The sequence below is a fragment of the Thunnus thynnus genome, chromosome 2, assembly GCF_963924715.1.
Source record: "Thunnus thynnus chromosome 2, fThuThy2.1, whole genome shotgun sequence".
NCBI lineage: Eukaryota > Metazoa > Chordata > Actinopteri > Scombriformes > Scombridae > Thunnus > Thunnus thynnus.
This window is the reverse complement of record NC_089518.1, coordinates 12,898,268-12,911,875: the sequence shown is the minus strand read 5'-3', so window position 1 is coordinate 12,911,875 and position 13,608 is coordinate 12,898,268. Positions and strand designations below refer to the sequence as shown.

The 13,608-nt window shown below is 43.4% G+C and overlaps 1 protein-coding gene across 2 annotated transcripts in view; it reads right to left on the bottom strand.

The window, feature by feature from the left end:
* The window catches only part of msi1b (musashi RNA binding protein 1b), a 20,786-nt gene extending 7,178 nt beyond the window's left edge, over positions 1-13,608 (bottom strand). Inside the window, exons 1-8 of one of the 2 annotated variants that reach the window (XM_067604052.1) lie at positions 13,318-13,608; positions 12,979-13,019; positions 12,352-12,433; positions 12,124-12,208; positions 6,751-6,792; positions 3,915-4,007; positions 655-703; positions 82-164 (exon numbers count right to left, since the gene is read on the bottom strand). In XM_067604052.1, the coding sequence (XP_067460153.1) occupies positions 82-164; positions 655-703; positions 3,915-4,007; positions 6,751-6,792; positions 12,124-12,208; positions 12,352-12,433; positions 12,979-13,019; positions 13,318-13,376 (534 nt within the window). In that variant the 5' untranslated portion in view covers positions 13,377-13,608. The remainder of the gene's footprint in view (positions 1-81; positions 165-654; positions 704-3,914; positions 4,008-6,750; positions 6,793-12,123; positions 12,209-12,351; positions 12,434-12,978; positions 13,020-13,317) is intronic. The other variant, XM_067604044.1, reaches the window with a different exon arrangement.

The window sequence follows — 13,608 nt, the reverse complement described above, 5'->3', positions numbered from 1 at the left end:
AAAAACAAATGAACAACTTGCAGTGTCTAAATGACTGCGGGGCATTTATTTGAGTGTTTTTACACAAATTGAGGCGCTCACCATTTTGTTGTTGATCTCATGGAAGTGGATCTCGCACACTTTCTCCACCACATCCTCGTTCTCAAACGTCACAAAGCCAAACCCTGGTGAGGACGAGGCAAGTGCATGAGGAGAAAATTTCACACAGTATGTTGGGTTTAGACAGTAGGCCTTTATGTGCAGCAGTACAGCTAATAGTCTCCAGTAATCAGTGCTGTAATAGCCGCTTAACACATTTGCCCCCTCCCCCCCTCTTCTATGCTGCTATTCTGCACTCATCCTTTCTTCCCCCCCTTCCTGGCCAGAAGGCCCGGGCAAAGCTGGTAGGCTGTCATAATCGATCAGTCCCAGGGTGGGGAGGAGGTGCTTAAGGAGGCTTTATCCTGATCCCGATTAACGGACTGGCTAATTAGACTAGCCCTGTTCGTCTCCTCCAGCTCAGCCCACAGGAAGGAGGCCCGTAGGGGGGGAGGGGGGGTAGAGGGCGATCAATAGATACCCAGGAAGGACTGCAGGAAGAGTAGTAAACTGAGGAAGAGATTGAGTGTAAAGAAAGATGTGGGGACAGCGAGAGTTGAGGTCAGTCTGTCTCACCTCTGTGTCTGTTGGTGGTCTTGTCGAACATGAGCATGGCATCGTCGACCTGGGGGAGACAAACAACACAGTTTTTTATGCAACGCTCTTTCTCTTGCCACGCGGCATATTGCCTGACCTCAGCCCTTCTCAAGTTCTGCAGGGAGGCTCAGCAACAGATGGACAGAAGAGGGGGGTGGGGAGGGAGGGAGGGAAGGGACTGGAGACGAGCGACAGGTTACAAAAGAGGAGGCCGAGGGGGCAAAGACAGGAAAATATGAAGAAATACTGTAGAACAAGTCCTGGCGCTGTATACGGCAAATGCACATGATGGGTGGCATGAAAAGTTGGAAGTTGTGTTTGCTGCTAAACTGCCGGGTCACAATCCTTCTCACAGAGAGCCCATAATCCGCCCCCCTTTCTCCCCTCCAAAGTTTGACATTCCCATGGCAACTACACAAAAAGTCCTTATAAAAGACCTCGAGCCAACATCAAATATAGTTTATGAATAGTGGGACAGTGCCAGTGAGACAAAGAGGGCCGCAAAGAGAGGAAAAAAGTCGACAAAAAAGTAGCCAGTCACGAGCAGAAAGGTGAATCCTGTGGGCAGGTGGAGACTCGATGAGAGGGGCAGAGCTGATAGTGAGAGGAATAGCGACAGGTGGAGATATGGTAAAAGAGAGCACAGAGAGACCAGTAAGAGAGGGAGAGAAAGAGGAAAGAAAAAAAAAGATTGGGTCAAAGTGGAAAGGGAGGAGAAAGAAGAGACAAAGGGAGAGGGAGAGGGAGAACAAAGAGGCCTGGAGGCTTTGTTTGTTGGCACAGTCAGCCATAATTCCTTCTCCTCTTCTCCCTTTGACCTCTCCCTCCGGCCCGGCCTCCCTTTATAGAGCAAAGACACAGGTGTCTATTCTATACACACACACACCCAGAGTTTCTTATGTCAAAGTTGACCTGCTCTCCCTCTTTGCTCCCCCCCCCTCCACCTCTCTTTCTTGTCACAAGCAGACATGTTTATACTCCAGTCTGCACACAGAGGTCCAAATAAACATTCGGTAAATTAATCTGTGCTCTCCGTCTATAATAAGTTTACTGGCAGCCGTAGTGGACATGGTCCACTGAATAATTTGTCATAGTCACATACTCAGACATACTTGTGCTCGGTGTGTATGTGTGTGTGTGTGTGGACCCCCAAGGGCAGTGTGCCTACAGAAAGGTCAAAGGTGAGTGAGGAGTGTCAGTGTGAAAGGGGACCTGTTAGTCTGATTCCTCTGAAGTCACTGGTTCCCTCCACCCTGACATTTTCCTATCACATGCAACATTGCTAAACTCTGTATCTCTCCAAAAACACTTTTGATTTGTTATTTAGTTGACACTTATGTTGAGGCCTACCAGCAGGAACTCCTCAAGTTAATAAAATCTGAACAATCAAGGGTCAAGACGCAACACCCAGAGCACACCTCGTGATACATCAAAGAGAGGTGTGCTTTAAATTTGAACTGATGCTAAAAACCTATGAAAACGCACAGAAACCTCCACAATCACAACATGAGCTCAAACTGCACACAGTCGCCCCGGAGGATGCAACCAAAACATCACAATAATACCTGCAGTTCCCGTTAAAGCGCCGCAAAACGGAGTTATTGCACATCATTGCTCGATATTTCAAACAGTGGGCATTTTAATGGTGTACCACTGGACAATATTCCCTCTTATCCTTTTTTTTCCCACCTCTCATCTTCCCTGTTATCCCCTGCCCATCCCTCTCTGCACTCCTTTGTCCTCACCAGGACGGGACACAAAAGGTCCAGTGAGGCAGTCTAATCAGGAACTTCCATGGATGGCTGGAGCCTACATTTCACCGTCCATCCCTCGATATCTCTCTCGGCAAAATTCATCTAGATGTTATGATTGAGAAGGGAGCATAGAGAAACTCGAGGCCAAACCTCTGGAACTGACAATAAAGTGCCACGCAGTTGGAAATGCAATGGATGACACAGAGTCTTCACGTCTTTGACTTTTAGAAGTTTCAAGGGCTCTCAGCGCAAAATGTGCTGAAAAGTCTAAATCGTTTTTTTTAATTTATTTTCGTCTATTTTGCTTCAACTGAAAGTAACATGGCTCGTAACTCACAAGTATTATTGATCACCAGTTTCTCAAAGGCTCACATTAGGGGACACGTTTAGGAGATCCAGAAACTTCCAGTATGCAGATAAGTTCTGAACAAACTAACAAAATATTTGTCTAGCTTTGTACAGAGGCATAATGGCCCTCGTAAATCTCCCCCACACCCCATCTTTGCCCCAGTTCCCTCTCTTACGCCTCCGCAAACCTCTCTCAATCAGACCCTCCCTCCCTTGTCGGTGCCTTTGTCAACCCATCATCTATTCTCTGCTCAACGCCTTTCAAAAAAACCCCAGAATATTAGAACTTGAGCAAAGTTTATGTAGAAATATATTAAAACACACAAACACATTAAGGAAACGGCCTCTGATATAAAAAGTTGAGTGATAAGTTTGTAGATTTTTGCGTATTGGTTGACTTATATTTATTGTTACTAAACTCCAGAGTTGACCCCCACCCAACACACACACACTCTCATGCTAACACCCCCGAACACCACCTCATCCCTCCTCCTTCAGAACAAAACCCCCTTACCCACAGAATTACTTGGGGACAATGGGCAAGCCAGGTCACCACGGTAACGGGCCAGGAGGGGGTTGTGGGTAGGAGCAGCTGTTACATCAGATTAATTCAGATTCTGATAATCCCTCCTCCTTCCTCACCATCACCACACACTCACTACAAAACTTTTCTCCCCCCACCTCCTCCCCTTCTCCGCTCCCTCTTCTAGTCCCCCCTAACTTCGCCTGCTGCTCCGGCTCTGCGCCTCCCGGAGCCTCTCAGCCTCGTTATTTTTCTCTTCCTACCCTCTCGAAGCCTTTTCTCTCCCTCCTTTCTCGCCTTCCCCCTCCTCCCTCTCCTCCTAGTAACTCCTTCACTTCCAAGCGGTTGCTCGACTCCGAGTGAAGTTTTTCTCAGAGAATTTGTGGTAGATCAGACTCGGCTGAGTTTGTGCGATGTGGAACGTGTTTCTAACGTGTTTCTAAACTGTCAATTTGTTTAAGCACTGATGCCACCTTGTCAAACTTGTGCGTATCAGTTAAAACTGAGAAAGTGATCCTCATTTTGATTATTTGACTATGAGATATTCCCTCAGCAAATCAGCCGCAGCCTGAAATCATTGTGAAACAGTTTCAACACTCTTAAACAACACTCACCTTCCCAAACTGGTCAAAGTACTGCTTGACGTCCTCTATAGTTGTGTTCACTGACAGGCCTCCCACGAAGATCTTCTTGGTTCGAGTCACTAACTGTAAGAAATAAAAACAAAATGAACCAAACTTTTGCATTGACTGTTGTATGTGTAAGTTTACATTTTCATAAATGACATATTTATTTAGGTAGCAGATTTTAGGCAGGCCTTCTAGTCTATCCCTTTAGTTTCTATACTTTAATTTAATTACATATATTTTAGCTCATTCTTCTACTTTATTGCTTATAAATACAACAATTCTATTATAAGTGTTGTATTTAAGTCAATTTTCTGATTATTTACAGGAGAGAAAACTGAATTATAAAAATATTTGAAAGAATTACTGCGATCAATAAAATAAGAGTTTTCTAAAAAGTTAATAACAGAGTAATTAAGTGTTTCAATATTTTTAACAGCACATCTACTATTGATGCATCTGTAAAGTGTAAGTATATACAGACAGGTGACAAATTAAAGGAAAAACCAACATAAAGTGTCTTAATAAGGTTTTGGGTCACTACGTGCCACCAGAACAACTTCAATGTGCCTTGGCATTGATTCTACAGATCTCTGGACTCTTCTGGAGGGATGAACACTATTCTTCTAAAAGATATTCCCTCATTTGGTGTTTTGATGATGGTGGTGGAGAGCGCTGTCTAACACGTCAGTCCAAATCTCCAATAGGTGTTAAATTGGGTCGAGATCTGGTGACTGTGAAGGCCATAGCATATGATTCACATCATTTTCATACTCATCAAACCATTCAGTGACCCCTCATGCCCTGTGAATTGGGGCAGTGTCAACCTGGAAGAGACCACTCCCATCAGGATAGAAATGTTTCATCATAGGATAAAGATGATCGCTCAGAACAAATTTGTATTGATTTGCAGTGACCCTTCCCTCTAAGGGGACAAGTGGACCCAAACCATGCCAGCAAAATGCCCCGGATAGCATAACAGAGCCACTGGATCCCCTCACTGTAGGGGTCAAGCATTCAGGCCTGTATACCGCGCATGTACTCGCCCACTTGTCAAGAATATGGTGAAGGATGACTCATCTGACCATATCACTTTTTTCCACATCCCTGTAGACCAGTGCCTATGGTTTTTGCACCACTGAACTCTCAAATGTGCATTCATCTTTGTAATGAGGGGTTTATGCACTGCAACCCTACTATAACATCCCTCTCTATGTAATTGTCGACAGACTGTTCTTGCTGACGCAGTCTGATCACGTCCTGCATTGACATTCTCAGTCACCTGAGGAAGAGTTGCTCTTCTGTTTGTCCTTACATATCGCACTAATGCACAAGCATCTCTGTCATCAAATGTGTGCTGTCGACCACAATTTAAACCCTATTTACTGACGTCTTTCCCATAGATCTAATTGCAGATGTCTTTAGTTCCTACTGGAACACAACAGTCAGTTGAGCAGTCTTTGTGACTGAAGCTCCTGCCCCAACAATGAACCCTCTTTCAAAGTCACTTAGATCTTTTCCTCCTGCTATCTGGATTCAAAATCAGAATCAACTGGGCCTGTTCAGCATTTTTATACAGGCCACAGAACATGATCAGATATTAACTACTCAATTGTACCATGTAGTGCACCTGTGTGGAAGCATCTGCATTTGTTATGTTTCTCATTTATTTAATTTGTCACCCATCTGTATATTAAATAAAGATTCGCATGTTCAAGATTATATTTCCTTATATGATTTTGCTTTAATATAGGTAGTTGGCTTCATTATTAGACATTGTTTTACTCTGGTGAGGTTTCAGCACTTTCACACCTATGAAGCCACTAACAGCACCAAAACATGTTTCCTCTCATTCTTTAATGTTTACTACATCTGTTTAATTCACAGCACGCTCTTTATTCTTTGAATAAAATGCAATACTTCCTGTGTTGGACACAAAGCCAATCATGGGTGCAGCCTACACTTGAAACCTGTAATTATTTTGGTCTCGTGCATCACTTCAACTTTCTTATTTCTTACTTTTAGCTCTTTGTGATGAGATTTGCTCAGTCACATAAAAAGGTAAGACAAGCAGCACGTAAGAGCATAGTTTTCATCAGCAGTCTGATTTTAGTGTGCAAGAAATTGATGTTATACTTTTTACTTTGTCTGTTAATGGATACATTCATGTTAGCATTCAGTATTAGGTCAGCCAGATTTAAACAAACAAATATATGCATGATTTACAGAGGTAGAAAGTGCAACACTATGAATTTTTCAAATTTTAAAAATAAAAATAACTATTTCCCCAAGGCTTTTTGTGCTGTTGCAAGTGCAACAGTTCCTCTTTCCATTTCTGTGGTTCATTGCATTAAGGGATGATGGTGTAAATGGACATCACATTCCAAAATCAAGCCATTTCAGTGATGCATTTTTCCATATTAGTGTATAGTTAATTGTGGTAAGTTTTACAGTGAAAGTTATAACAATCTCCCTGTGCTCACTGGTACCAATGTTTTTCTTCATGCTGTTTGCCTCATCAAGCTATTCTCTCTGTTTCCCAGAGTAATGTAGTCAACCAGAGAGAAAAAACAACTAAGATCAGGACAGAGCGTACTCGAAATACAATACACACTTTTTGGTGGGTTAACAATAACGCATGTCTCTAAAGTTGTGAAAGTTTTTGTTAACACACGATCACATAACAGTTCAGTGATGTCAGCGGTGCTCATGTTCATCAGATTACGAGGCATTAGCCCAGATAAAGAGACTGAAACACTCAACACACACTAACCCGCTGCAAACAAAGCGCACACAGCTAACGCGAGGAGACGGTTCGACTCACCTTGGGTTGAGCCCTGCGAGGGAATGCAACCTTTGGATCGATCTACAGGAGAGAATACAGACAGACAGAGAAGACTGGTTAGTGATGTGCCGTGATACAGATGCACCAGCAACCTGTCGCCTTTCCATGGTGTAATATATCCTGTAATCTTCCTCTTAGCTTTGCACAATGTATTCACCAGCCCGAAATCAAAGCACTGATGTCAAAGATGTCCATTTTTTAAGGCCTATCATACTCGGGCCTCAGTGTGCTGGAAAACAGAATGACTCCATTTATAATAGTGAAGGAAAATCTATTGAATGAAGCTGGCATCAAATGTACAGCGTGTTCTCACATAAACACACACTAATATTAAAGTTCTCATTATAACCTGCTTCAGACAGCAGACCAGGGTCTGACTACGTCCCGGTCTGAATGCACTGCTGCCGTTCATTGATGCGCGTGTGTGTGTGTGTGTACATGTGTCTTAATGTTAGTTCGTTAGTGTGTGTCAACTGCTGCCAGTAATGTAGAAGAAGGTGATATAAAGGAGAATAATACGACCTCCATTTGGTGATCAATAAATTGATTTTTCTATTTAAAGGGTCAGTTCATCAAATAAAAAAACAACAACACTTTCCTCTAGCAGATATTTATATATTTATTCACCCAGGTTTTGAGAGATCAGCAATAAAAAGGTATGATCAAAAAATTCAGCAGCAACAACTGTTTCCAGAAACAATGTCGCCATGACTCTGGATAAACCAGTTTTCATAGGGACTATTTTCTTTGGGTAGAGAGTAGTCTGTGATTTATCGTAAGTAACTGCTAAATTGGATCTGGAAAGACAAGTTGTTATTGAATTTTTTAATTGTTTGTGGTTTTTCTTTGTCATTTTTGTCAGTGTTGTCATGTGTTGGACTATTTCTTGGCCAGGCACTGGTTGCCTGGCAAAAAAAGACACTCTGCTACATAACCCCATAAAACCACAACATGTTTTTACACAAAGGTTTTTGTACAGATTCAACAAACAAGATATAATGTGTTAATTAGTGAGATTTAGATGTGCTGGTAGGCAGATTTTGTTCCTTTCAGACAAAGTCATACAAGCTGTTTACCCCTGTTTCCAGTCTTAATGCTAAGCTAACCAGTGTCGGCTGTAGCTTCAAATTAATCGGACAGAAATGAGAGTGCTATTGATCTTCTCATCTAACTCTTGGCAAGAAAGCAAATAAGAATATTTTCCAAAACAATTTCTTTAATGTTGCGAGAACCACAAATTAAATTCCATTGACTTCCATTGTATTGATATGGAGGCAGACATCTCAAAGACAGATACTCAAAACCTGGGCAAGGAAAACAAAAACTGCCTGCTTGTCAAGGTAAGTGAGAAAATGAATATTTAATAATTGAAACAACCCTTGAAATCCTCATATCTTCATACTTTTTGTACATCAGTTTGTGTTGTTTACTGTGAAATTAAATTACAAAGATTTATATTGGAGTAAAAATAATGATAAATCTCTAAAAAAAAAAAAAAAAAGATATGTAAACTGAATTTAGATGACCCTCTTGATTCATTATGTGCGTCTTTGTGCATCTATACAACAACAAGAGTGTGTGTGTGTGTTTTTTTTTCCTTTTTGGTTATATGTGTATTTATACTCCAGTATGTGAAAGGTGTACACACACGCACGTTTGACGTACTTGTACATGTAAGGGTGTGTGTGAGTGCAGCCGTGCTCAGGTGGAATGCCTGGGAATGTCCAGTGAACCCCTGCCTCTCTCGTCACTACCATGTGACATGTGATCTCCTGGAATCTCACACAGGCACCACAATCACAAACACACCTCACCTCACCGTGAGGAGAGCCGGAGAGGGAGGACAAGTGTGTCGGAGAGAGAGTGAGGGACGAGGAGGGACAGAGGAAGACAGGACAGAGGGGAGGGAGCTGTCAATCACACCACACTGACAGCAGATCCAACGCATTTTGTTTGTTTGTGTTTGTTTGTTTTTGCCTCCCTCAGCTTTTGACAGAACAACATGTATCATAGGAACCATCCGTCATCCTTTTATGTGAGAGCCATAACCTGTGATCCGGATCGTCCTCTGCTCTGCAGTTCCTTACGTTTACACCCAGGAAGAAGGACCAGATTGACTTTTTTTTTTAAGCGGAATAACTCTTTTAATGATCCTAAAACTACAGCTACAAAAAACAATGCTAACTGATACATAATGTGGCTGAGCCCACTGAATTTTACCAAGGTTAGAGAGAAAACCACACCATGCCATGAAGGATGCAATCATAGACAGGCTGTAATTGGAATTTGAGACCTCTATATTAGTCTATACTGGTCTAAGAGAGCTAGAGAACAACTAGACTACTCCACACTGTACTGCTGTTACACTAACAGATGGTGAGACAGTACAGCGCTAAGATTAGTCCGTAACCATGAGAGGGTAGAGTTGAACTACAGTAGAGAGCTAGAGCCTCTATGGTAAACCGCATGCGTTTACCAGAGTAAGGGCAACAGTGTTGCTTCTACTTGAATGAGAGTCAACATCAACGCAAGTTTTTTGTTGTCTGTTCTAAAGAGCAGAGTGAGAAGACTAGGCTAAGACTGGAGGATCAGATGCAGAGTCTACTGTTTAGTTTCTATGGTGGCTAGACTACTCTGATAGTCACCTCCGGTCACCAACCCTCCTGATGTCCAACACTCCTGTGCACATTCAAAAACAAACAGACACACACACACAAACAAACAAAATCAAACACAGAGCAGCACACAGCACATCCGTAGGGAGGAAACTGTGGACGTTAAACAGATAAAGTGGCTGTAGTGATGAAAGTGAATTGTGTTGTGGAACAAAATGTTGGTCAGAGCAAAACTGAGAGGTGTGTTTAACATAAAAAGAGTGGAAATTTGCACACTTTCTCCTATGTAAAGACGTGCCGGAAGCGTTGCTCAGGCAGAGGCCTAACCTCTTTGCACTCAGAGCAAGGTAACGGAGAAGAAGCTAATTCCGAGAGAGGTTTATGAAATCAGGGCAATCCCCTTTGACCATCTACATCCCAGCTATGCAACAGTTGGCCGAGCACACTGCCTGTCACAGCCTGAGCTAGGAACACACTTAATGCAACATGCCGATTGGGCAGCTTTCGACGTCTCAGGAGGAACAACCCAAGCTTGTTGACTCCAATCCTACCAATCCTATTAGTTAGGAGAGCCACACTAATCACTTCTTTCCACTCCGGTCAGCACTGAAATGGTTAACGGGACCACAAACATCCCTGATGCAACTCTGCACAGAGCTGTGTGACTTTGTTGTAAAACTCCTTGGAGCTGTGCACCTTGGAGCTGCAATTGAATGGAAACTTTGTTCCACAAACGTGCAGTTTGCATTGGCCGTCACTCGCTTTTACAGATAGCAGGAAGCCGGGAGGGCACCCAGAGGGGCAACTAACAGAGCAGCAGTTACATAAATCACAGTAAAACCTGCCTTCTTATAGCGGTGAAAACCAGGCCGCATCTGTCCTTCAACACAATAAGTACCAATAAATTCCACCGCAGCACTGTATTTGCTCTTTAGCCTCTCCGCTGTGCAAAGCTCTGTTATTTCCAGTGCCGGAGCGGTTCAGTCGGTCACAGCATGGCACATTCTTTCTGTTGCCACTGGAGAACTTTTCTCTCCCCTCTCTAACAGGATAACCTGTCTGCATGAGAGGGAGCGAGGGAGAGGGGGGCAGGGTGAGCAGTCTAAAAAGGCCTACTCTACTCACCATCCAACCCCTGTGGATGATCAGTGAGCCCACTCCACACCGAGCATACACCCTCTGAGGCTGCCACAGCCCCCACCAACGCCACTGACACACCCAACTGCCAGCCACAAGGGGCCCTGCCACGGCCCACGAGGCTGCGCGGCTCCGTAGAGTTCACACATGCACAAGTTGAGAAGGAAAACTCAAATTAAAAAAAAAAAGAAAGGAATCGTCATCTCTGGAGTGCGTCATGAATAAACTTAATAAGTTGCTTATCGGGAGAGGCGACGTGAGGATAAAGTGTCGGTATCATGACCCCCCGCTCTCTGTGACTGTGACAGTTTATGCCGTCTTGATTTCTGGTATCCAAGAAATGATTGTAAATGATGTGCATTGTTATCTTCCTTTTTTTCTTTTGTGACAGAGCCATTCTTCAACTGTGGAGGGGGGGAGTCACTATGGAAACAAACCCCATGGCGAGTTAGTGGCGTCCAACCATGATGGCGCTACTTGTCATAGCTGTCATGCCTGCAAGTGACACTATAGCACTGGGGCACTGGGGAAACCAGAAAATACAAAAAGCTCAATTCAGTTTGACTCCTCTATCAAACAACTTCCACTGTTACTAATTTTGGATTGATAATAACTGGAATTTCTCATTTCCTGATCTCTTTAACTTTCCGCAGCAAAATAACATGTTTTTCTTCGACATTTCCTTCTTCACCACCTCCACTTATCTTCCAAAGATTGGAGAAGGTGCATCGCTCAGAGCACAAAAGGGGAGAAAAAGAAATAGCCTTCCCCTCATTTCAATACAGTGACTAACCCGCAGCCATCACCACTCCCACTGAGGAGAGAGGCGGGGGCAGTGGTCCCTATGGCGACCAACGGGCCACATTGTTCCCAGACCGGCCCACATTCATTACTGACACACACACACACACACATACACACACACACACACACACACACACACTCTGCAACACAGACGATTAAAACATTTGAAGTTACAATTCACACAGGTGGAAGTGCAGCAGTCTGATTCTATCATCGCCACATTCACAGTTTTATTCTTCCTGAGATCAACAGGAAGCTGACAGCCGTTTGTTTGTTGCTGCTTTCACACCTTGATGGTTTCAGGTTGCATTCAGAGAAACTTTTTTTTTTCGGTAGGTCATTTCTACCCCTTGGGACAGAAAAGAAAGAAAGGCAGAGAGAAAAGTTTTGGTTCACTCTTCCCACAAAACCAAAATCAAAGATCGGCAGTGGAAGCAACCCTGTCCGGTTCCCCCTGTTTCTATGGAAATTGACACTGGGTTACATTTTCTTGCCTGTTTGGCTGAAGCAAAGAGGGAGCACATTCTCCCATGTGTCTCTACTGGTGTATCATGCACAGATATTGACTCTATCATGTCAAGCAAGTCAAATCTGTGGTGTGGTGGAGGACCAAAATGGAAAACGCCGGCAAAAAACACAAACATAGATTGAGAAAAACATCAGCATTGCGCAACCTTAGTAAACATAATAAAATGTAGCAATGTTACACCTCTTCAGCGGATTATTGGAAAATCCACTAATCAAATACTAAGCAATGGGATTAGCCGGTGGTGGGAAGTAAATACAGAGAACTCACTGTTTTTGAGTCCAGCTCATGTCTGGTTTGGGCCAAAACTTTATCCACACCGGCCTGATCAACAAAGGTGACGAATCCGAACCCCCTGCAGATATCAGGAGGAGGGAAGGTATTAGTGACAGAGAAACCGATGTTGACATGTAATAATAAGTTATGAGCAGTGAGGAATCACAGAGGACAGATAAACTTTCAGCTCAGGCAAAGAAGCCGGGCTCACAGCTCCCTCACCTCGAGCGCTTAGTAACCGGATCTCGCATCACCATACACTCCTTCACCTCGCCGTACTTGCAGAAGTACTCCTTCAGACCCTCTGAGACACAAAACAAAAAGAGGAGAAGGGGACACGTTTAGCTATTAGAAGTTCTACAGAGGTGAATTAAGAAGTAAGCAACGTCTGACAACTTTTTTATTCAAAAGTTGGCAAAGGAGTTTGGCTGCAGAGAGCCAACAGTGATTTTGTTCATCACAGTTTTTAATTCAGTGTGTAAAACATGAAATAACCACTTATTACAACACAGAAAACTTAAAATCACACAGTAATTCCAGCCAAAAAAATTCACCATATTATAGCCTGAATAATTCAATTACCATCCTTTTTAAATGAGCTTTAAAGAATTGCTAATTTATTCTATGGCAGTTGTGAATGGGGTGCATTCATTGTGGAGCAAGCTTCATATTTAAAACTCAAAGGAGAGAACAAATAAACAAACTCAATGTAAGCAAAGAGAAATATTAAGAAATACAGCTTTTCAACTAAAGTTTCTATTGGTGCCATCTGATACATGCCAGGATTTTAAAGACATAGTGTCAATTTATAGAGAGAGCTAGTGGAGGGGGAAAAAAAAAAAGATTTACCTTGTGTTGTTTGCCAGCTGAGTCCACCTATGAACATTTTGCTGTGGAAAGAAAAAGAGAAAATATTTATATTTGCATATTTTTAAAGGTGGATTTAGTGGGTTTATTATTTATGGGCTTACTTAATAAAGACAAACTTGTTATTGAGGTTTTTAAAGTCTAATCCTGGAGGGAAAAGCAGCATTTCAGAGTGTATCACCTCTGATTTTACATGAAGGCTCTCAGTGTGGAGGTGTGCGAGTCTGGCTGCACACCAGAGTCCCCTCGCAGAATAGCAGGTTTGTTTCTGGGGTGTACGAGCAGAGCTACGAAACAGGGGGGAAAAGTTTTTTTCCTTACCAGGGGTCGTGAGGGGAGTCCGTGGTGGACAGGCTGCTCTGGCTCCCTTCCGTCTCCATTCCGTGTCCTCGCTGTGTGTGCGTGTGTGTATGTATATGTGTGTGTGTGAGTGTGTGAGTGCTGTGTGCGTCCGGGCCGAGCCGTGCCGTGCCGTGCGGGAGAACAGGCGGAGAGTGAGTGAGAGAAGCTGGGCGGGTTTGGCCCGGGGTGACAGAGAGAGGGGAGCGGGCCAGATGCAGGCTGGGACAGACTCCACCTCCTCCTCCTCCACTCAGTCCCCGCTGCTGTCTC